At 41.7% G+C, this 25,344-nt stretch overlaps 1 protein-coding gene across 1 annotated transcript in view; it reads right to left on the bottom strand.

Annotated features, from left to right (window-relative positions):
• The window catches only part of SLC25A12 (solute carrier family 25 member 12), a 223,712-nt gene that overhangs the window by 102,153 nt on the left and 96,215 nt on the right, over positions 1-25,344 (bottom strand). The window contains exons 8-9 of the mRNA XM_073646949.1: positions 24,823-24,916; positions 23,591-23,675 (exon numbers count right to left, since the gene is read on the bottom strand). Of these exons, the coding sequence (XP_073503050.1) occupies positions 23,591-23,675; positions 24,823-24,916 (179 nt within the window). The remainder of the gene's footprint in view (positions 1-23,590; positions 23,676-24,822; positions 24,917-25,344) is intronic.

Below are 25,344 nucleotides of genomic sequence, written 5' to 3'. Positions count from 1 at the left end.
TGTGGTGCAAAGTGAAAAAGGAAAAAAAAAGTTATATAAAAAAAAAAAATGTAATGTAATACTGATGGACAACAGCCGTGCTCTTGCACGGACTCCCGCTGACCACTCCTCCAAATAAGCGGTGCAGCAATAGACTGCTCAAGGAAAGCCTGCTCCTGCGCAAATTTCCTGAGCTTTCCCTTTTGAGATTGGCAGAACCCGATCATTAAGATGACCCCAAGTAGGAAGGATTAACCTATACACTCCCATTGACCCCTGGTTATTTTTTTAAAAAAATGTCCCCTTTTTTGCTCTGGACCACTAGGGATTTCAAAGGGAACTCAATCTCTGCCATAGACCACAACAGATGCTATGATTAACACTTTTTCTTCTCTATACAAGACATTATTACATTAAAAAGGTTATCCACCATTGAGGACATTTTTTTTACTTAAATTCATTTAATTGGGTCTAAAAATCATTAAAAATGTTACACTGTTTGCCATCTGTTTCTCTCTGTCTGTTGAATGAGTTAAAGGACTATTCTCAAGTTATAAAATTGCTTTAACTAGTAAGACAGAATACAAATAAACATGTTTGCATTTGACTTGCTTTTTCTATTTGCTGTCATTGTCATGCAATGAGAGCTTTTATCTTTCATAGTGTACAGCTTGTTTCCATGGAGTTTAGCTACCAGAGCCTTCCCAGACCCTGACCGAGAGTACACAGTAGTTACATTCCAGAAGAAGGGTTAATTGCTAACACACCAGTCCAGTGATTTCTATACAGTAGTTCGTGCTTCAGTTCCCTCTCACTCAGCCTCTGACAAGCTGCTGTTATAAATCTTGGAAAATCACCAGCATTGGTTTCTTCCAGAGCTGTTCTCCTAATCATGGCTCTCACTGTCCAGAGCAGTGTGCTTGTTCAAATGCCTTGTTATCTCTATATGCAAATACAGTGATAACAATGTATACTCCAGAATAAATCACTGATTGCTGAATGTTTTACAGCAGAACTTGTACTTAGACATATACAGTTGAAACCAGAAGTTTACATACACTATATAAAAAGACACATATGCATGTTTTTCTCAATATCTGACATGAAGTCAGAATAAACCTTTCCCGTTTTAGGTCAATTAGGATTACTATATTTTTTAATATTTGCCAAATGCCAGAATAATGAGAGAGAGAGAATATTTTAAGGCATTTTTATTACTTACTACAAAGAAAAAAGTTCACATACATTTCATTAGTATTTGGTACCATTGCCTTAAACTGAATGACTTGGGTCACACGTTTGGGATATCTTCCACAAGCTTCTCACAATAGTTGGTCAGAATTTGGGCCCATTCCTCCTGACAAAACTGGTGTAACTGATCCAGGTTTGTATGTCGCTTTGCTCGCAGCCTTTTCAGCTTTGCCCATAAATTTTCAATAGAATTGAGATCAGGGCTTTGTGATGGCCACTCCAAAACATTGACTTTGTTATCTCTAAGCCACTTTGTTACCATCTTGGCAGTATGCTTGGGGTCATTGTCCATTTGGAAGACCCATTTCCACCCAAGCTTTAACTTCCTGGCTGATGTCTTGAGATGTTGCTTCAGTATTGCCACATAATCTGAAGTGCATCAGTCCCTCCTGCAGCAAAACAACCCCACAATATGATGCGGCCACCCCCGTGTTTCACAGTTGGGATGGTGTTTTTAGGCCTCCAAGCTTCTCCCTTTTTCCTCCAAAATGTAATGATGGTCATTAAGCCCAAAAAGTTCAATTTTAGTTTCATCAGTCCACAGGACAGGTCTCCAAAAATTAAGGTCTTTGTTCCTGTGTGCATTTGCAAACATTAATCTGGCTTTTTTATGTTTCTGTTAGAGTAATGGCTTCTTCCTGGCAGAGTGGCCTTTCAGCCCATGTTGATACAGTAATCGTTTCACTGTGGTTATTGACACAGATTCCACGATCATCTTCACAAGATCCTTTGCTTTTGTCCTTGGGTTTAATATGCACATGACGGAGCAAAGCACGTTCATCTCTGGGACACAGAACCCGTCTCCTTCCTGAATGGTATCATGGCTGGACATTCCCATCTTGTTTCTACTTGCGTATAATTGTTTGTAGAGATGAACGAGTATCTTGAAATTGTACCCAGGGATACACCAGACTTGTGCAAGTCCACAATTCTCTTCCTGATATCTTGACTGATTTTTTTTAGACTTTCCCATGAAGTTACACAAAGAAGCAGTGTGTTTCAGGTGTGCATTAAAATACATCCACAGGTGTGTCTGTAATTAACTCAAATGTTGGCAAAAAAACTATCAGAAGCTTCCAAACACATGACATCAAGATATGGGCAGACCAGAATTGTTTTAACGCATAGTAATCTTAGTGTATGTAAACTTTTGACTTTGCATTAAGTAATAAAAATGCCTTAAAACATTCTCTCTCATTATTCTGGCATTTGGCAAATATTAAAAATTATGGTAATTCTGATTGACCTACATTGGGAAATGTTTATTCTGATTTCATGTCAGATATTGAGAAAAACATGCATATGTGTATTTTTATACAGTGTATGTAAACTTCTGGTTTAAATTGTAGTTCTACTAATACTACAGCTGTGCTACTGGTGGGAACCGTCACTCATGGAGGAGAGCCCGCCTTGCCAGAAACCAGGATGTAAGGAGACTGTAAAGAGACTGCAGAGCTCTAAGCTTCTAAAGAGACAACTTGAGAATACCCCTTCGGCCACGGCACCACTATCAGTATTTGGTCAGTATTCGGTCAGTATTTTTTCTCAGGAGTGGGAGCCAAAACCAGGAGTGGGTGATAAATGCAGAATTGATGACTTGTTTCTATTATACCTTTTCTCTGATTGTTCCTCACCTGGTCTTGGCTCCCACTCCTGAGAAAAAATACTGACCGAATACTGACCAAATACTGATAGTGGGGCCGTGGCCTTCAATGGAGAATTCTTCCGTATGCCTGCCATGACAGTCTGACAGGGAATTTGCAACTGTATCGGTCTTCTCAGACAGATTTAAGACCACAGACCACATCATAGTTGAATGTGCAGAGAGACAAAGTGTATGAAAGCCAAATGGTGCAACATTTTAAGTGAAACCCAAATGCAAACATTTTTTAGAGCCCCCTCCACCCCCAAAATAAGTAAATGTTCTCAAAGATGGATAACCGTTTTAACACCTTCTCTGCCCAAGACCGCAGGGATGTCACTATATTCCTGTAAATACCAGAGCTACTAATGGCTATTCCTTTGGCTCTATACAAAACTATTTATTTGCTGCAGTTTGGGATCACTTGGTCTTAGAGGGAGCAGCACATAAGTGCACCGCTTACAGGGAGCACATTTCAGCCCCCCATCTATCAGATATCAACAGTCTATTACATTCTCTGAAAACTCTTTTAAAGTCTTTCACACGGGGAGTTTATAGGAATGCAAGTTCTAACACATAGTTATTGCGTGATGCCCTCCGCATTGTAGGTGTTACTCGATGCTACAAAATTGCCATGAATCAGGAGTCTCCAAAGTAGCCGCCGTGAAATTGCAGCAATGGACAGACTTAGAATATCATAAGCATAAATTATACGTTTATATGTAGTAATTGCAGCATTTCAGCTTAGGGTTTGGCTACGTGTCAGATTCAAAGTTTTGTCTCAGTGATACAATTGATGTGCTAATAGAAACATGCCATTAAGAGATAGGAAAAGCCTTTACTTGAGTTTTTGTCTTTTTAGTAAAACAAGCAAAGTCTGTAGGTAATAAAATATTCTTATCCAAAGTGTGACCATACACACTCACTTGTCACTTAAATTTTTTTTGGAGGTGGAAAAAATTGGAAGAGATGTGTAACATGTATTACTTTCCTTTTTGGGTGCTATAGATATGGCTATCTCTATGGTATTGTATATCTGTATACATATGGCAAAAAAAAAAGAAAGAATATAACGTACTGCATATGCAATAACCTTCTCCCATATATCAAACATAATTTTAAATTGGCTTCTATTTTATTAGATCACATGCATCAATATCATTTATAAAGTCAGCACAAGTGAGATAAATATTCATAAACCTTCAATTGGAAACTTTTGGCCATGAAGGAGAGACGTGAAAAGGCAAAACTTTATTTTATTGCATCAGTGTAATTTCTGCCACAGTTCTTATAAAAGTGACCAAAATAATTAATAAAGATTTTTAGGAAAATTACAGGGGTTGTTCGCTTTTTTTGTCTATAGAGTCCCTAAAAATAGATGAATCACAGAGAATCCTCAGCAATCATCTGTAATCTATAGGGGATTTCTGCATCTGCTAAAATTTCCTGTAGCACTACCAAGGGTAAAATGAAGCATTAGGCTATGTTCACACGTTGCGTTTTTGCAGCGGTTTTTTTTTTTTCAGCAGGTTAAACCTGCTCTCTTGGCAGTATAGAAGCTGCTTACAAAAGCAGGTTTTGCTGCATTTTCGCAGGTTTTTTGATGCATTTTTGCAGGGTTTTTTATACGTTTTTTTTTCTGTGGATTATACAGTACAGACCAAAAGTTTGGACACACCGTCTCATTTAAAGATTTTTCTGTATTTTCATGACTTTGAAAATTGTACATTCACACTGAAGGCATCAAAACTATGAATTACCACATGTGGAATTATATACTTAACAAAAAAGTGTGAAACAACTGAAAATATGTCTTATATTCTAGGTTCTTCAAAGTAGCCACCTTTTGCTTTGATGACTGCTTTGCACACTCTTGGCATTCTCTTGATGAGCTTCAAGAGGTAGTCACCGGAAATGGTCTTCCAACAATCTTGAAGGAGTTCCCAGAAATGCTTAGCACTTGTTGGCCCTCTTGCCTTCACTCTGCGGTCCAGCTCACCCCAAACCATCTCGATTGGGTTCAGGTCTGGTGACTGTGGAGGCCAGGTTACCTGGCGTAGCACCCCATCACTCTCCTTCTTGGTCAAATAGCCCTTACACAGCCTGGAGGTGTGTTTGTGGTCACTGTCCTGTTGAAAGATAAATGATGGTCCAACTAAACGCAAACCAGATGGAATAGCATGCCGCTGCAAGATGCTGTGGTAGCCATGCTGGTTCAGTATGCCTTCAATTTTGAATAAATCCCCAACAGTGTCACCAGCAAAGCACCCCCACACCATCACACCTCCTCTTCCATGCTTCACGGTGGGAACCAGGCATGTAGAGTCCATCCGTTCACCTTTTCTGCGTCGCACAAAGACACGATGGTTGGAACCAAAGATCTCAAATTTGGACTCATCAGACGAAAGCACAGATTTCCACTGGTCTAATGTCCATTCCTTGTGTTCTTTAGCTCAAACAAGTCTCTTCTGCTTGTTGCCTGTCCTTAGCAGTGGTCTCCTAGCAGCTATTTTACCATGAAGGCCTGCTGCACAAAGTCTCCTCTTAACAGTTGTTGAAGAGATGTGTCTGCTGCTAGAACTCTGTGTGGCATTGACCTGGTCTCTAATCTCAGCTGCTGTTAACCTGCGATTTCAGAGGCTGGTGACTCGGATAAACTTATCCTCAGAAGCAGAGGTGACTCTTGGTCTTCCTTTCCTGGGGCGGTCCTCATGTGAGCCAGTTTCTTTGTAGTGCTTGACGCTTTTTGCAACTGCACTTGGGGACACTTTCAAAGTTTTCCCAATTTTTTGGACTGACTGACCTTCATTTCTTAAAGTAATAATGGCCATTCATTTTTCTTTACTTAGCTGCTTTTTTCTTTCCATAGTACAAATTCTAACAGTCTATTCAGTAAGACTATCAGCTGTGTATCCACCAGACTTATGCACAACACAACTGATGGTCCCAACCCCATTTATAAGGCAAGAAATCCCACTTATTAAACCTTACAGGGCACACCTGTGCAGTGAAAACCATTTCCGGTGACTACCTCTTGAAGCTCATCAAGAGAATGCCAAGAGTGTGCAAAGCAGTCATCAAAGCAAAAGGTGGCTACTTTGAAGAACCTAGAATATAAGACATATTTTCAGTTGTTTCACACTTTTTTGTTAAGTATATAATTCCACATGGGTTAATTCATAGTTTTGATGCCTTCAGTGTGAATGTACAATTTTCATAGTCATGAAAATACAGAAAAATCCTTAAATGAGAAGGTGTGTCCAAACTTTTGGTCTGTACTGTATGTGTCATTTGTCTACAATACATGTTTAATAAACAAATTCAGTCAGGAAAAAGAAAGCAAGAGTGTGCATGAGATTTCTGACATCTCATAGCTTTTGCTGGTACTGTAAAAAGCAGCTTTTAATTTGAATTAAAAAAAAACTCTGAAAAAAACTCTGAGGAAAACTCAATGTGTGAACACAGCCTTACATGGTTTCTATTAAAAATGATGAACTGTGCACCTAATGCATGACATCCAGGGTCCTCTGTAGAGGCAATAGATGCTCTATTTTGTCACTGATTAGTTGAGGTCCTGAATAAGGAGCCTCTTTCTAATGGTTTAGAACAAAGTATTTAAAAACTTTATATGTAAAAGGTAAAAGGGATTTTCTGTATTAGAAAACCCCAAAGGGTAAATAGAAAACCAAAGTCGTATTCTGCACAAATCCCCACCCCCCCAAAAAAAAAAAAATATATTTATTTTATTTTTTAAAAAAGGAGGAACTTTGACTTGATTTTTTTTATCTAAGCTGAGTAACTGAGTACCTCTTCCAATTGACACTGTTTGGCCACGGCCCCACTATCAGTATTCGGTCAGTATTTTTTCTCAGGAGTGGGAGGCAAAGCCAGGTGAGGAACAATCAGAGAAAAGGTATAATAGAAACAAGTCACCAATTCTGCATTTATCACCCACTCCTGGTTTTGGCTCCGACTCCTGAGAAAAATTACTGACCAAATACTGACCAAATACTGATAGTGGTGCTGTGGCCTTTGACTGAGAGTGAAACTTTTCCCTTTTATTTCTGGCTCCCTCCATTCCAAAGATTTGCTTCCCCAACAATAATGGTGCAAATTTTCCCTTAAAAAAAAATAAAAAAAAATTCTGCGTATACCACAGACGTTCTCTTTTTCTTTTCTAATGCGGACCAATCAAAACACAACCAGAAGTTCTGCGGTACACGTGACGTGCCCCCTGGGCCGTGGGGGATACCCGGAGCCGGGCCTTGTAGATGCTGGGGGTTGTAGTCACCGTGGCGGTGACCCGGTCCGTGACCCAGGGCGGTCAAACCAGGGTAGTCTATGTGTATCTGGTTTAAATAGTCCGACTACGCCACCTGTTGATTGCGGTTATGGAGAACCACCGCTGCGGAGCAGTCCACTGAAGCTGGTGGTATATGCAGCAAGTGTAGTATAACTCCCCACAGGAAGAGTGTAGCTTCAGGGCAGCGCAGGTGAATGATGGTGGCTGTGCGGGGCGTCCCAGTGCAGTGAGTGCTGGCGCGGTAAGAAACACGGAGACAAGATGATGCAGTCCCAGGGTCTTTACTCACGGTTGTTAGTTTCCAACTTATACTGCAGATCATAACTTTCCATGTTGTGCTGTGCGTATTCAGTGAGGGGCTCAGTCCACCCTCAGGTATCTCCAGAGCACTTATCAGGACCCCGTTCTGTGTACCTTTCTCTGCCCTCTCTCCTTGTACCTCACACCTAGCGGCACCTCTGTCCAGTGTCCTCGGGCCTTGGCGGGCGACGTGTGTTCCGTCCCCTGGCCCTATGTGGCTACTTTCCTGGTGGCTGGTGTGGACGACCTGCTGTACTTAAAGTGCTGCAGCCTCCGGTTCCCAGTTGAGCCCTGTAGTCTCTGCTGGTTGAGGGATCCGGTTCCCTTCCTCTGGCCTGACCCCCCTACCTCCTGGCAGCGGCGGGCGTACGGGTGGCAGCTGCACGGCCCGTACCCCTAGGGTCCCCTCGGTTCCTGTCCTGGAGCCTTCCTGCTCCCTTCTCCTCTCTTCACTCCTTTCAGGCTCAGGCCTGCTGACTAGGCCCGCCTCTGGAGCAGAGCCCATACAGAGCCCCTGCTCCTACACTCTACTCCTCTGACTGAACTGACTAACCACAGTCCTAAGATGGCTACTCTCTTTTATATTCTCACTATGTGCTCCCTTTAACTTCCTCCACCCATCCACTACATAGTTCCCCCTCTCTAAGTGGTTCTTCCCCACTCCAGCCAGGGATCAGGGACAGTTGTGCTCTCCCGTAGGAGCATTGTCGCCCTGTTCCCCGGAAATGTGGTGTAGTGGATGTAGTGTTAGGGTCCTGAGCCATACTCCTTCCTTACCTGAGGGTGAGATACCACACCTCTGGGTGAGATGCAGTACCTCTGTGGCGACCGAACCCTCGGGGGCGCCACACACGCCCAGTTGGTTGAAGGGGAAATTTGCACCATTACTCCTGGGGGGGCATAACTTTGGAACGTAAGGGCACCGAAAAAAAAAAGAAAAACTGTTCCAGAATCAGTGGAACAGTGACAATAGGAGGAGATACCTATATAAAAAAATATAGTTAAAAAGTTCTCTAAGTATTTGTTAATGTAATTAAGTTGAAAAAAATGTGTTACCCATTTTTTCCCCAAATACTTCTTTGGGAAAAAAAATTTTTCCCAAATACATTTTTTCCGAAAAAAATATTCCAGGTCCCCTCAGACTTTCTCATTTTTAATCTTGCAGAGGAATGCATTATAAGAGGAGGAAGCCTGACGTGGAGAGGATGGAATTTCAGAAAAACTATTTATATGTTGCTATTAATACTTCCATCAAACATCAAGTATAGGAAACGAAGGGTTACATGGCTGCTCTGTAAATCAATGTGATCTGAGCGATGACAGCTCCTTTACATATGCCCCACTAGTTTTATCAGGCCGAGTCAAGCTTGAAGAGTTCAGCTGTAAGGGAGTTCACTCAATACGGACGTGCTGCCATCAGCGGAGCTCTACCCTGGCAAGCCTTGCTCCAGCACTTGCTAACTAACAAAGATAATTGCAAAAGTTCAAAAGGCCACGTATAATTATGTTTTCAGAGCGAGATTAAAACCCGCTCTGCTGATGATAGCGGTAGAGTTGCAGTGTGACTAGCCCTTTGTTGCACGTTTTTCGTAATATGTTTAACCTCTCACTATACGCACAGGGAAAAACGCTAGGAAAGCCACCATGAGTTTTATCTTTGGTTCATGCATGTGTAATATCGGAGTCTGCTATCGGAATCGAAAAGATATGTCTGATGGAAAAGAATAATTAAGAAATAAGTAAAGATCGAAGTATAGCTATTGGGGGGGGGGTCTATCTAAATGATCAGAACTGTGGAGTGACCAAAAAATTAGAAAGTTGAGCATAGCCAATGCCTGGTCTTCTGCTTAGTCAATGTAAGGCTATGTTCCCACCATGAGCTTTTGGTGAGTTTTTGGTGTTGCAGAATTTATGCACCCATTAAATAAAATTAAGAAACTTACTAAAAACTCATTGTGGGAATGTATCCCAACAATAGAAAAGAAGATTGCAGGACTCCAAGTCCAAACGTAGTGTTTATTCATCAAAGCATGTGCAATCATGCCCCAAGGCTCGATAAAGACTTTTGAGGAGTAGACGTTGCACAAATCTGGGTGAATGAACACCACGGGGGAGATTCAATTACACCAAATTTCTGGTATAAAACATCTTAATAAGTCACAATATCTTTATGCAACTGGAAAGATACGCAAAAGTATTGCAATATTAGGCGTTTACACACCGGTCCTGGCCAGCTACACCAATATGGACGTTTCATTGGTGGGACATGGACAGTGCATGACTATTTCCTCCCGGAAAATTGATGATAAGTTATTGCATTCGAACAGACCCCCTTTATTAAGACTGGTGTGTGCAATGCTAGTCTTAGTGAGTCAGCCCACACATGTTTGGACTTCACTGCGGTTCTGTGTTCTTTTATATAAGTGCTCGTTCACACTGCTGTATAACATGGTGGAGTGCTATCCATCTTTTAACGGATAGCACTCGGCGCAATGTTATACTATGGGGCAGGCCGACCGATTCGGCATGAGAAAACAATCGCAGCATGCTTTGAGTGCATCCGATTATAGGATCACGCTGTCACGGGTGTGTCAGAAGTGCCAGACAGTGGCCCTGCAGTTGGTTGCAGGAGATCTCTACGTTTGGCATTCCAGACACCTTCTTAGAGGCTGTCTCTCTAGGACCCAGCAGCTACCTTCCTCTGGCTAATTAACACCCTGACCTGACTGTATAAATACCTGCTGTCTGCTAGAGGGAGGTTACGGCGATACTCACATTACCCTTTGTGAAGGCTCGGAGCAAGTGCATTACTTCATCCTCTCTGGAACTATGAGGATGGGTGTTCATCTCTCTGAAGTCGACTAAAAGCTAAGCTATCTTCCCTTGTTTTTTCCCCCCTTGTTGTCTTTAGTGGTCAGTGGGGATCGACTAGCGCTCATCCCCCTCCCTTCCCTAGCCATGGTCAAACACCAGGGAAAGACAGGGCGAGGTTCGCGTGCGGCTATTAGTGAAGAGCCAATACAGGGACATTAGTGGAGACAGGGTGATATTAGATCAGCCTAGGAGGTCTCCACCCCCCCCCTTTCTCGAGAGTATGGGCTCCCTTTCCCTCTTCCCTTTGTGTTGCACTAAGTCTTTCCCACACCTTGCATGACACACGCACTCCCATACAAGTCTGTGGGTGCGTGTGAAACATCGGACTGCACTCAGATGGCATCTGAGTGCAGTCCAATTACCGCGGACACAGAGACAATAGAGAAATTAAGTTCTCTGTCTTCTCCACACCAGCGAGAGAATTGTATCACACGCAGATGACACTCGAATTAATCTCTGACAGAGTTTGATCAGAGTAACATTAGCATAAATCGGCCCGGATTCTCTTGCATGAGAGAATAGACAGACATGTGACCCCGGCCTAAGAGCTATAGGAGAACAGAGGCAGTACCTGCACAGAATAATCAGGTGCCTCCGACCATGTTCCTACGTGCAAAAACGCGGAGGTTTTTTTTAAGCTATGTTTCTTCTGCAGGTATCTGCTCCAAAATGTGCACTAGCAATCTCTTCTAATTAAGGTTTTAAATCCTTTTTTGTGCAGATTTGAAGACTCATACACACTGTGCATTTAAAGATGTGGTTGAACTGTACGTCTTTTCTCCATAGCTTTCTATGGGAAGCCAGAAAAAAATGTATGTAAAAAATGCAGTTGTGTTTTTAAGTGCAGAATCAAAGGTTAAGTTGCTCAAAATCTGCGCCAAAAATGCATTAAATAAAGGGGAAAACAGAGCAAAAAAAAGCATCAAAACCACAATTATCAGAGAAGACTGTTATTGTGTATTTTGATGTGGATAAATGAAGCAAACATGAGGATAAAAATCATCAGAAGAAAAACTAAGCATTTATGCTATGTGTATTAGTCTGGGAGGAGGACAATATCCATGGCCCCTTCCTGGCCTATTAATATCAGCCTGCAGCTGTCTGTTTAGCCTTTGCTGGTTATTAAAAATATGGGTGACCCCACAATTTTTTTTTTGGATCCCCCCTTTTTAATAACCAGTAAAGGCTACACAGACTGCTGTGAGCGGTTATTAATAGGCTGGTAACCTTTATGGATATTGGCCCTTTCCCAGAATCATAACACCAGCCCCCAGCTGTCCGCTTTCTCCCAGCTGGTTAATAAAAATAAGGGTGACTCCACGCCATTTTTTGTTTAAATTTATTTAATTATTAGATAAATACAAGTACAGAAACGTACACACGCAAAGCACTGATTATATATATCTCACTGCCATATTTCTATCTATCTCTTTGCACATCTAACACCTAAACATCTGTCATTTGTATTCTTCATTCCATTCAAGTACTTGTCACACTGATGGTACACAAGGATGACACACGGATAGTACACACGGACTATAGTATATAAACACTTGGGTTCTTCTCTTTAAAAGGCGGCTTTGTTTTTTGCATGTGTGTTTTTTTTAGGCATTTTTATTTTATTTATATATTTTCTTATATTTACTTATTTAATTGTATTTTTTTTTTCTTACTTGGCCAAAGGTAGGTGGGTGGTGTAGCGATAGTGGAGCTAAAACTCAGGAGGGCTCCTTCCTTCAAGTGATCTGCTGCTGTACTTTGTATATAAATTTAATGTGATTGTAAGAAATATTATTTGAAAGAAATAAGAATTAATAAATGAATATAATTCAGTGAATATGCACGAAGCGCCTACTGCTCTTTTAGCAAAATCCTATTTACTGCCAATGCTTCTGTACATTTCTAGGACTAATAACTCACGCATTTGTGTTTTTTTAAAGTTACAAAGTTTATTTGGCTTGTCTTACTTGCTGACTTTTTTTGTGCCAAATTATACAAAATGGTGCACACAGTTCATGAATTTTACAGCAAATCAAAAATGCACTTTATTCTCACGTTTTGCGACTCTTTAGCGCAAAAAAAAAACTTTAATGTTTTGCAAAAAGGTGCAAACATTGTTGTGGAGACACTGGGGTTTCCCATGGGCATAATACTACTCAGACAACACAGGGTGAGGGTAAAACAGTGTGGCAATACTTTATTGAACCATCAAACAGACAATAACATAGAACAGTCCCAGCAAAATACCCAAGATAATGCAAAATTACACAGTCTCACCCTTCCGCTGACTCGCCGGGATTAGAGCAGCTGCGACTCCGAGGCTTCCAGGGCCGACTACCCCCACCAGTGGCACCCCGCTTTTGGTGGGCGCACACAGAGAGGCGGTAACGACAAGCTTAGGAAATTGACAGCCCATTGAGGCACGTGGCCAGGCGACCAGATGGTCACAATCTGGCTTCTCCGAACGTCTCCACGGAGCCAGGTGACCGGATGGTCCCAACCTGGCTTCTCTAAGCGAATCCATGGGGGCAGGGTGACCGGAGAGTCCCAACCTGGCTATCCCAAACATAACCATGGGACCAGGTGACTGAAGGGTCCAAACCTGGCTTCCCCAAATGTTTCTTTGGGTTCTGAAATATTCAATTGATCAGATCTGTGTTCTTCCAGCTGGTGCTGTGGTCCCCTAAGCGGACATCCTGTAAAGTCATATCTGTGTCCCACTTGATGGAGCCAAGTGTACTGGTTGCTGTTCTGAAGAGTCTCTCTTGGCTGTGATTTTGTAAAGTCCCTCTCAGAAGGATAGGGGTCCTTTTTATATCTACATCTGTGGTTCATGTCATCATCCACAGGTCGGGGGTGGTAGGGGCTCATCTCTCATTGTTTGAGCATTTAATTAATTTGCATAGTTTGTCCTCCACTGCTCTGCAGGTCAACAAGCCACAAGGACTTATAGAATGGTAATGAACATATTAGCAAACATCATTGTTCAATGACCCTGGGTCCCTGTCTTGCAAAGTTAGAAGACAATAAGTTGCAGTAAATATCAACTCAAGTATCAATATACAGGGTTATACAAATAATAGTCTGTGTTTCTTGAAAAACCAAAGAAAAACACATGAATTCAAAAGTCAACCTAAAGATAGTGTATGTCTTTTGGCTTACTAAATTTATGTCGGGATAATTAAGATTAAATGCTGTGCCGTAACAATTGTGCTAAAATAATAGCCATATATAAAATCATACGAAGGGGGAAGTTTTGCAATTTTACATAAAGTCGCAAATAATCAGCGAATGTAAAATAAACAAATACAATAGATTTTTAAAAAGGTGCAAATTAAAAGAATTAAGGGTATATAATAAACATAGAAAAAAAAAGTGCAAATGCAATAATGAATCAAGTCTTCGTCTTTTGTTTCACATTTGGGCTGTTATATTCCTTAAAAAAATACTTTAAGGATTAAAAAGTGCAGACTAGCTGTAGCCAAATATCCCACAATAAGCAAGACTGTCTCTGAAGATTGAGCTATGGCTGCCTGGCAGTTATGGGAGGTGATCTGAAACCTCAGACATGCCGCTTTCTTCATCTCCGAGGAGGATTCCCTGTCTTAGACACACCTGTTTATCTTTATCCCTTTCAAAGACAATTCCCTTCCTTGTAAGCTTCCTCCAGTCACACAGAAACTGGAGGATTATATTCTGCATTGTCTGAAATCTTGGCTCAAACTTCTATGTTGTTTAATAATACTGTAATTTTCTTTGAAGGAAATGTCTCTTGTCCAATTTAATAGTAGCAGATAAGACACAATATTTAGTTAGCGGAGTTTTGCTGCAGATCAGTGGAGCCTGTGTTACTTCTAAATCCGCAAACAAAACCCATAATGGAAAGCATCTGTAAGGAGGTCACATAAGGGAATAAATAAATATGGCAGGTGACCTACATCAATGACGACTAAATTGCTAAAATTTATCTTTCTCGATTGCAAACCGGTTGACTTTGTTACACGGCTGGCCACATGTGGTCAAAGTCTACAACTGATCAAACTGATCTATCACTACGTTGTACATATGTAACAGAGATGAAATTGTCTTAACAGGGCTTTACTGGGATTAAAAAAATGTTTGTTTTTTTTAATTTCAGAAACTGTCTCATTCTTGTCCATCCCTGGTATTGCAACTCAGCCTCATTCGCTTGCAAGAAAACCTTTCCTATGAGCAAAATAGTCGCTGTTGCACCATGGACCTACTGGTTCAGGCTGCCCCTGCTATCCTCCTGGCCAATATTGCAGAATTTTGCTATCCTCAGCTGTCATGTAGTCCATGTAGTAGGTCTCTCTCTCGGTCTTGGCTCAGCTCACTCGGATAAATTCTCCCGATTCTGGTCTCTTGAGTCTTTACTCGGGTCTGGTCTCTCATAATGGCGTCTATAAGCCAATACCCCTGCTCACACGAGCGTCCTGCTACAGGTCCAGGTGCCGACTCCTCTTCTAGGCCTTTCCCAGCCTTTTATAATTAGTAACTGCGCCACAGCCCTCACCTGACCTGGCATCTCCTCAAATCTCTTCCCTCAAGGGACGTGTACTTCGCTCTTCTGTTCCTACTAATGTAGTTCTCTCTACCTTCTCCAAATCATCTTTGGTCAGCAGATGGTGATGCTCACTTGCAGATACTCGTTTTAGGCATTACAGTGTGAGTTTTCTCACTCATTCATCCCCTTACATATCCATCACATGATGGATACCTCCAATGCCATATAGATCATACTGACTTATAATGGAGTCTGTTAACAATATTTTTCCTGCCAAAACAATAGAACCTATGCGCACTATTCTTCCTATCAATACTGATGGACTCTACTCACATTTCTGCTTTAGACACAGTTGCAAAGATTAAAATGCACTCTCAGATTAGTCAGGCATGTATGTTTTCTGCAGAAGTTCTATTAGAAGATATGACAAAGGTGAAGAAAGAATTGGGCACGTAGAGATCCAACATGCCCAATACTTCTTTAACCAACCTCACCTACCCACTGAAGTGGCGCAACTCCTACAGGTGAAAAATAAAAAGTTATATCTGCCTTGTAGCTGCTTGCTCCCATTCATCAGGAAGGTGCAGGGAGCAGTTACAGTCACCGCTCACTACACAGTAAATAGCAGCTGTAACCACTCCCCTGCACACTGATTGACAGCTGGCTCTGCAGAGTATGTGTGCAACGTGAGCTGTCAATCAAACTGCCGGGGAGTGATTACAGCTGTCAATGTGGCTGGAAATGGCTTGAAACAAGCGGCTGCAGGGAGAATATAACTACATTGTCTCCCAGTAGCCGCTGCTCCTTTAACCAGGCTACACAAGCTTTAAACACCATTTACCTGCAATTTAACCCTATATCTGAAGGTAAATAGTGTTTCTGGACGTGACAGGTTCCCTTTAATACAACAAATCTTACAAAATCAGTAACCATTTCCTTGCCCATTATCCAGGAGCTTACTAGACCCTCAGTGCAATGCATCTCCACCGTACAGGGAAGGAAGGGGGTAAAGTTAGGATTCTGCTGCATGAATACAGTAATTAGGTTTGATTAATCACCGCTGTGACATTAATCAGTCTGGATTCTCTCTCAGGCTTTGCTCAGACAACTAATTTTTCTGCCCCAACAGGTGTCTCATAAACGGCATTCAGAGCAGCAATATATAGAAAGCAGCCGACAGTCATCAGCGATGTGATTCTGTCAGTCTCCCTACATGTCAAAACAGCACATCGAGGGGAAGCAGACGGCCAGGATGAGCAAAAGGCATTTACACATGGAAGCTACAAAATAGAAAAACAAATCTGGGAGCTGAGCCGTGTTACAATATCACCATGTGCATGATTTATATATAATGGGAAGGGCCCGTTCATTGTTGCCTGGACATCAGATTGCACAAGGGAACACAGATTTAATGGACAGGCAGCTTTACAAAACCATTTTCTGTGTTCTTCTTTTAAGGCTCCACATTTCTTCTGTGTTTTAAAATGCAAGGAAAAAAATGTCACGAGTTTAAAGCTATTTTGTTGCCATTTTGTAAATGCATCTTTGGTGGTTCTTTTAATTTTGTGACATTTTGTAGATGTGATTTTCCTGGCATTTTACCAGTTCTTACAGATGCAGATTAAAAAAATGTTAGGGGGAAAAAAAACACCATAGCTTGAGCATGCCACGGACCCCAAAAAATATTACAAAAACACTAAAAAACAAAATGCTGTTTATATAGACTTATAAATGTCATTATAAAATTTAGCACAAATGCAGTGGTGTAATGTATTGTGCCAGTATTGTGCTTGGCATTTCAAGAAATCTCATATACACACTGCTAAAATATCTGTGGTGTAAGGTCATGTTTCTACATAGCGTAAACTTTGCATTTTATTTTTTGGTTATTTTTTTTTTGCAGAAATGATGCTGCTTTTGAGGCTACTTTCACATATCAGTTGTACACGTTCATGTGTGGTCCATTTTTTAAAAGGACAACACACAGACCTAGGGGTGGAATTCAGCCAGTTCTTATCGGTTCGGGGGAACTGGTTGTTAAAATTACTGCCAATTTGCTCAACTGGCATGAAGCTGTGCCCTGATCAGCTACTGAAGACTGGCAGTTTCAACTGAATGCGCGTCCTCGCACACATATTCAGTTAAAATGTATTGCGGTGCCCAAAGCCACCGGTTTCCTGCATTGCAATAGTTAAAAACGCCACAGGCCTATCAGATGCTGGCAGCTGATAACAGCACGATATATATCCTTCATCCTGGTATATATGTCCCTTATCCTGGGCCCCATCCTCATAGATACAGGTGCATCTCATAAAATTAGAATATCATCAAAAAGTAAATTTATTTCAGTTCTTGAATACAAAAAGTGAAACTCCTGTATTCTATAGAGTCATTACAGAGTGATCTATTCCAAGTGTTTATTTCTGTTAATGTTGATGATTATGGCTTACAGCCAATGAAAACACTAAAGTCATTATCTCAGTAAATTAGAATATTTATAACAGCTTGAAAAATGTTCTTTAAAATCTGAAATGTTGTCCTACTGAAATGTATGTTCAGTAAATGCACTCAATACTTGGTCGGGGCTCCTTTTCCATCAATTACTGCATCAATGCGGCGTGGCATGGAGGCGATCAGCCTGTGGCACTGCTGAGGTGTTATGGAAGCCCAGGTGGCTTTGATAGCAGCCTTCAGCTCGTCTGCATTGTTGGGTCTGGTGTCTCTCATCTTCCTCTTGACAATACCCCATAGATTATCTATAATAGATTCTCTATGGGGTTAAGGTCAGGCGAGTTTGCTGCCAATCAAGCACAGTGATACTGTTGTGTGTAAACCAGGTATTGGTACTTTTGGCAGTGTGGACAGGGGCCAAGTCCTGCTGAAGAATGAAATTTCCATCTCCAAAAAGCTTGTTAGCAGAGGGAAGCATGAAGTGCTCTAAAATTTCCTGGTAGACGGCTGCGCTGACTTTGGTCTTGATAAAACACAGTGGACCTCCACCAGCAGATGACATGTCTCCCCAAACCATCACTGATTGTGGAAACTGCACACTAGACCTCAAGCAGCTTGGATTGTGGCCTCTCCACTCTTCCTCCAGACTCTGGGACCTTGATTTCCAAATGAAAATTGAAACTCTGGGACCTTGTGGAGTGTGTCAATGACTGCCTTCTGGACATCTGTCATGTCAGCAGTCTTCCCCATGATTGTGGAGCCTACTGAAACAGACTAAGGGACCTTTTTAAACACGTAGTTTTTAAATGCTTGGAAAGCCTTTGCAGGTGTTTTTTGTTAATTATTCTAATTTACTGAGAAAATGACTTTTGTGTTTTCATTGGCTGTAAGCCATAATCATCAACATTAACAGAAATAAATCACTCTGATTGTAATGACTCTATATAATATATGAGTTTCACTTTTTGTATTGAAGAACTGAAATAAATTAACTTTTTGATGATATTCAAATTTTGTGAGATGCACCTGTATATCCCCCATCCTGGTATATATGTCCGTTATACTGGGTCCCATCCTGATATATATATCCTTTATCCTGGGCCTCATCCTGGTATATATATCCCCCGTCCTAGTATATATATCCCCCATCCTGGTATATATATCCTTTATCCTGGGCCTCATCCTGGTATATATATCCCCCATCATAGTATATATATCCCCTATCCTTGTATAAATGTTTCCCATTCTGCCGCCGTTCTTTAATACATAAAAAAATATAAATGATTCTACTCACCTTCCCTCCGCTTCCCCACTTTGTGGCGTCCTCTTCTGAAGTCGGCAGCTGACTTCAGTGTGCATGTGACGGGAGCACGTGACATCACTGCCATGCACCCTCAATCACATGCATGCCGACGTCAGCTGCTGGCCTCTGATTGGCTGGCAGCATGTACTGCAGCGCATGGACCACTGCGCCACAATACACTTCAAATGAATGCGCGTCCAAAGATGCACATCCAGTTGAAGTTTGCTCTGGTGTCGGCGGGCCCCCTCCAGCACAGGGTATGGTCGCGACCTCGATCGTTACGCCCCTGTTGCTGGTACAAACTCTTTAGTCTTCAGGAGCGAACCACCACCGGCAAATAGGAAGCCGCGAGGCAGGGAGGCAGTGTGCTCCCGAAGATGAAAACTTCAGAACAACTCTCTAAGATCAGACATCTGTTTTGGGTTGAATTTGACTAAATTAATACAGTGCAGTTGTGTCACAAATTTTGATACTCCTCCTCTTAAAAAACAACTATACTTATTTCCTGTATATGTGTCACGTCTTTGGAATCCATTTCTGATTTTTAGCTAAAATGTAGTCCAAAAGTAGGCAAACCTGTCCGATTTTAACATGTCCTTTGTGTGACAGGCAACAATAGAAGCAGATTTCTTAAGGATACGTTCACACAGGTAGGTAGGCTGAGTGTTTTCCATCCAGCTTTTGCAGGCAGAAAATATACAGCCTGTTATAGTAGCAGCATATATATACCAACTCTGCACAGTGAACGGACTTGTGCTGTTCCGGGTCTGTTCACATAAGATTTTGAAAGAATATTTGTAGCGCAAGATAAATAAATAAAGGTCTCAAGCCGAATACAATAGGGCTGCAGAGAATTATAAAAAGACGATCCTGGAAAGGGGGGAGTGAAAAATTAATAATGGATGTACTAGCTGGTTAATCTAATGGAATAACAACCCGCTAGAGGAAAATCGCCATTCAATATTAAGTTCTTAAAAAATAAAAAAAACAAGTTTGACAATTTCCATTAATCCTGGGGGAACTTGGGAAACTTTCAAAATCTACTTTGAAAAATGACGTATTTACTATTATGTCACTGCAGATCTCCCTGCGCCCAGATGATCTAACCATACTATTTAGTGCAAACCCTCGACTTTGCTTGATGTTCTGCACCGGCTTTACTGGAATAACTTTTGCCTTCTCCAATAAAGTCTGTTTGTAAAATGTAAAGGAAAGAAAGAAGCGGGAAAGAATAAGATTACGTTTCGGTGTCATTTGTCTCTGTTGGTGGGCCAGCCAAGTTCAGTGTTGTGACATTCACCAGCCTGGAGCGACAGGTTGTGAGCAATTTTAAAAATAAGCTGGAACCCGACTTCCTGAACATCTGTTCTTAACACTTCTGCAGCACCGAGCAAACCTAGCCGGTACACGGGAGAAGCCAGAGCCAGGAAGATGTGATAGAAGCTTAAACGCTAATTATGGGAAAAACAGAAAACTACTAAAAACTTCAGAAAAGCAAGAAAATATATAGTAAATGCTAAGTGTTTACAGAGAACCTGTTCCTCAGGTCAAAAGTGGACAGTTTTTGCTTATGTTATTCCTGCTGAACCCCCAGTGTATTTTTTATTAAACCCGCCATAAAGTTTCAGAAATATTGGTCTTTTTATTCAGTGTATGCTAATTTCTATGGTCTTTGCAGAGGGGCCGTTGCCCACAGGGTATAAGCAGAGGAGAGAAGCACTGAAAAACGCAACCTCACCCCCAAGGAGAATCCTGTGAGCACCACCCCTTTGGTAAAGATGATAGAAAATAGAACTAAATAATAAGATCTACAGCAAAAAAAAATGGAAGACTCAGGTGAGCGATAGGAATAAATTAAAAGCAAAAACTGCCCACTCTTGACATTATGGAGGGTGCTAAATAAAAAACAAAAAAAACAAAAACATCCTCAACCTTCCGTTCTGCCACTGGCTTCCTCCTCTGAGGAGAATCACGTGACCGCAAGTGATGATCGGCTGCAGCGCTGACATTCTGTTGGAGCGGAAGAAACAGTTTCTTCTGGCTGCAGCCAATCCGTGACCCCCCCCCCCCCCCAATACTTTTGAAATATAGTGGGCAACCCTATTAATTAGCCTAACTATAGCTATAAACAATTTTGTGAAAAATTTGACCTCTCTTATCAAAGTATAATTTTTTTTAAAGCAAAAATATTGTTTTTATGTGCTCTATTAGCATAAAGTCACACACATTCGAGGCGCAAGGGCCAAGACACCACCATGTTGTGGCCAAAAAAAACACATGTGCTTCTGGATTGCAGCAGTTTTGCAGGTTTACCCACAACTGACTGTTAGGCTATTGTAGCACCCTGAGGATTCGGCTGCTACAGGGGTATTGCACCTCAACCCAGAGGTGTGATATTCCACTCCCGGGTAAGGATGGAGTGTGGAACTGAGCTCGGTAGGCTGCATGCACTACATACATCCCATTTCCGAGGAACAGGCCGACGGTACTCCCACTTAGAAATGTGCAGGTACGACCGAGTCTGTTCCTGGCTGGAGTGGGAGGGGGGTGGTACATCCCAAGTAGTGTAGGGGCAGATAGGGGGAGCAGCCTGGGTAAAGATAGGAGCTCATTGGGTGCTGGTCACCTGAGCTCACACATAGAGGGTGTATATAAGGTGGGCACCATCAAAGAACAGGGTCAGTCTGTCAGCCTTTGCAGAGAAGTCAGAGGAAGAGGAGCAGAGAAGCCCTAGAGAGAGAGAGAGGAGAAAGCAAGAGAGACCCAGAGGGGGAAGCAGAAGAGAGGACTCTAAGACCCCAAATCCAATCCACGGGTGAAGAGTCGGCATCAGGGTACCGGAACCCAAGCTGGTGGGGGCAAAAACACACCCCAGCCAGAGACCGGAGGCCGTGGGCAGCGTCTGCCACGGCCACCCACCACATCCACCACGAAGGCAGACCACGTGGAGGGTCAGGGAACCCAAGGCCAAGGGTCTCCCAACAGAAGGCCCGAGGGAGCTGGACCTGGGTGGATCACTAGTGGGGACGGCCAGAGAAAGGACAGAAGGAGAGCTCAGGGTCACGCTCCGGACTTGCTTGGGGGTTGGCTGGATCCAGGACCTGGTGGATGCAGCACGGCTCGGGAGGTCACTTGAAGCTGGAGTGACCGGAACATCAGCAGTGAGTAAATACCCTAAACTGCATAACCCGACTCTGTCTTCATTTAACACCTATGCTGCACCACCACAACCCCCATCCTCTGCACCTGACCCCCTGAGGCTATACCCCACCCGTTGGGGGTTATACCATCAATAGCTGCACCAACACCATCAGCCTCAGCGGACCCTGCTGCAGCGGCGGCCATAGTGACCGCAATACAACGGGTGGCGTAGTCGACATTAAGAACTTATTAACATCTGTAGGACTGCCACATACAACTGAGTTTGACACCCTGGGCACGGACCGGGTCACAGCCACTCGGAAGACTACAACTCCCATCTGATCCGGCTCCGGATATTCCCCCTAAAGAATATGGCCCAGGGGGCGCGTCACTATGTTCACACATCATGTTTTTTTCAGCGTTTTTTGATGCTTTTCTAATGAAAATTTTCTGCTGCATTTTGCAGTACCAGCAAAGTGTATGAGATTCCAGAATTCTTAGTACACACATCATGTTTTTTTTCTGCTCAGGATTTTGTGCCTTGCATGGTTTTTTTGGAAAATAGAGCATGTCACTTCTTTCAATGTTTTTTCACTCATATGAAGTAATGGTTGGTGAAAATAAAACGCTGAAAAAACGAATCAAAATTTGTTTCAGCGTTTTGATGCCAACTTTTCCCAGAACTTTAAGTACATGCTTAAAAAGAGACAGAAGGACAGTGAAAGTAACGCTGAAAAAAACGCACCAAAAAAAGCATCAAAACTACAAGAAAAATCTGCAGCAAAACTCCCTTGAGAGATCAGGTTTTGCTGCAGATTTGTGATGCAGAAAGAACCATGATGTGTGAACATAGCCTTAGTCAGAAATAGACAATCAACAAAACTGAAGTGAATCACAAGGACACACAATTTTCGTCGGAAACACTTGTGTCCCATGACGCCTTCTTGGCATTTTTCCCTTGGGAGACTAAGAGTAATCTGCTGTATTAGATAAAGCAAAAAATCAGCTACAAAGAGGGTTTCTGGCCTTGGAGAACTCATCAAATCTGTGACTAAAATGAGGCAACTTGTTTATTTTAATACAAATCATGTAATGCTTTATGTGTCCTGTAGTGGCGCTGCAGGAATGCTAAATACTTATTTCTACAGTCCTCACGGATCATAGCAGATCACTGGTGTTCCTGTGATCACCATATCTTTGGGAACCCGCCTAATAAAATGAAAAAGTGAAAAACAAATAATGCCTTGAACTGTACAGGTTTTAGCACAGATTTGAAAATTAAAGGTGTATTTCCATCTCCAAGATCCTATCCAAATATGTATTAGGTGTAATAATAATATCTGAAAATTCCTCCAATTAGAAATGTAGTACAGTTCTTCTGATTCACTGTGCTGCTTACCCCATTGTGCAGGGCATTGCAGTAGCTTACAGTGACAGTTAACTGTTAGTGGTTGTAACCATGGATATCTAAGCTACTGCAATGTCCTGCACATGGGATAAGCACCATAGTGAATCAGAAGAACTATACTACATTTCTAATTGGAGAGGGGTAAGCAGTAGCACCATAGCGAATCAGGTTACCTTTAAATATGAAAACATTTTCCCTAAATGCTCAGTTTTTCTATTATCTAAATCGTTTTTCACATATTGAAAAAAATTTCGGAAATGTTTTGTTCCTCAAGCTTTAATGTGGCCATTTTTCATAAGCTGAAGTAATAAAGAATGGCTTGAGCATATTTTTTTTAAATTCTTGACACTGATGTTTTACATCTATATTTGTGTTTTTGTTTATTGCCCCGATGTTGTTGAGCCGTCGCCTACCTGTCTCTGGAGTTCAGCGAGGTTGTAAGGTAATGCTCCTTCCTCTAAAGGGGCTAATCTTTCAATATCTGTAAGAGTAAGACGTCTGCAAGAAAACAGCAACAACATTATATAACATGCATCACAAAAAGGCGCGCTGATAATATAATAAAACTAAAAAGAAACGGGATAAAAGATTTACATGTTTACGTGGGTTTCCTCCAGATTATCCTAATTCAACCCTCACTGTAAAAGCATACTGATAAATTAAAGAGGTTGCCTTACGAAGACAACCCATGTTTATATGTCACGTCCGGGAGTAAGGACATCATAGAGGGGGTTTTCCCATTTAAAGGGAATCCGTCCGCAGGTTTTTACTATGTAATCTGAAGACAGCAGGAGATAGAGGCTGAAACACAGAATTCAGGGATGTGTCACTTGTCAAAGTGCGTGCTGCTGTTTACTAACTGTGAACAATTTATCACTAAAAGATTAACATTGCTGGACTACATTAGTCCAGGCAACGGCCCCTCCCCCTGTGATAAGCAGCTCACTGTCTATGGACATTGTATATACACAGCCTGGTGGGGGCAGGCTTAGCTGTGATGTGGGTGGGGTTAGCTTTCTCAGCTCTGCTGCATTCTAAATCTAAAAGCTATGACTGTGTCAGAACAGCTGCACCCAGTAATCTAAGTGATACATCGTTGGACTCAGAGTCTCTTTGCCTACATTACACTGCTCTCAGATGAGGTAGCAAATACTTGCTGACAGATTCCCTTTAAGACCACTTTTTATGAGCCAGATTGGAGAGCATTTGTGTACATGTGGTTTCCATTCTGGCTCGAGCTCTCCTTTTATTACATGGATGACCATTCATTTTATCATGTACTACAAAAGACCAAACATGTAATCTGATCAAAATCCTTTTGTTCTCCATGTGTCTCCCCCATTCCTGCTGATCTATCCTTTGTATATCTGCAAGAATTAGGGAACAGATGGAAGGCCGTCAGACTGCAGTTTTAGACTTCACAGGTTTTTTTCCAATTTGTTACCAGGTGACACCAACAACTGTAAAAAAAACACTGTAGATACAAAACTATTTTAATTAAGAAGATTTGCAAATCTTCATTTTTTTCCCCTTTTTTAATGGGCAGCAAAAATTTAAAAACTGGTTGTAAAGAGTGTAAGTAGCTTTAAGGAAAGCGTAAATTTGATTTTTGTTCTAAAAAAAAACAGAGATAAAAAAAACTTACCCAGTGGCATTGAATAAATCTGATAGTTGATAGAGAATGTCAATTTCCAGTGGAGTGATCTGCCCAAATTTGTTTGCAGAATTTGCAAATTCCTCTGCAAAATTCAACAGGAAAGTCATTTTTAAAACGTTACTTGTGGCTCTTAAAAGGGACTGTCAGCACAGAATGACTGTTCAAACCAAGCACAGACGCCCCGTGCACCATGGCATGGCCAAACATTTACGTGCACCTTCCCACCTCCTTGTTTTCCCCTCAGTCTCCACCCTCCCCCTTAATTGATTGACAGCTCTGGCTTCATAGAGCCAGAGAAGGGCAGAGATAGAAGGAAAAGCAGGTGGGAATGATTATAAATGATTGTCCGGGTGCCTATACTTGTTTTGAACAGTCATTCTGTGCTGACAGAGTCCCATTAATTTACAACATATTGGTATAGTATTCTGCAATGTGTCTTTTGACAATAATACATGAACTTTTAGCAACATTATTGAGTTATTGTACTTAAAGCCATATTCTATAAAATAT

This window comes from Phyllobates terribilis, unplaced genomic scaffold, assembly GCF_046119375.1.
Source record: "Phyllobates terribilis strain yellow unplaced genomic scaffold, ASM4611937v1 Scaffold_9__5_contigs__length_417890890, whole genome shotgun sequence".
Classification (NCBI taxonomy): domain Eukaryota; kingdom Metazoa; phylum Chordata; class Amphibia; order Anura; family Dendrobatidae; genus Phyllobates; species Phyllobates terribilis.
Note: the sequence above shows the minus strand (reverse complement) of the source record. Positions and strands in the feature narration are given on the sequence as shown.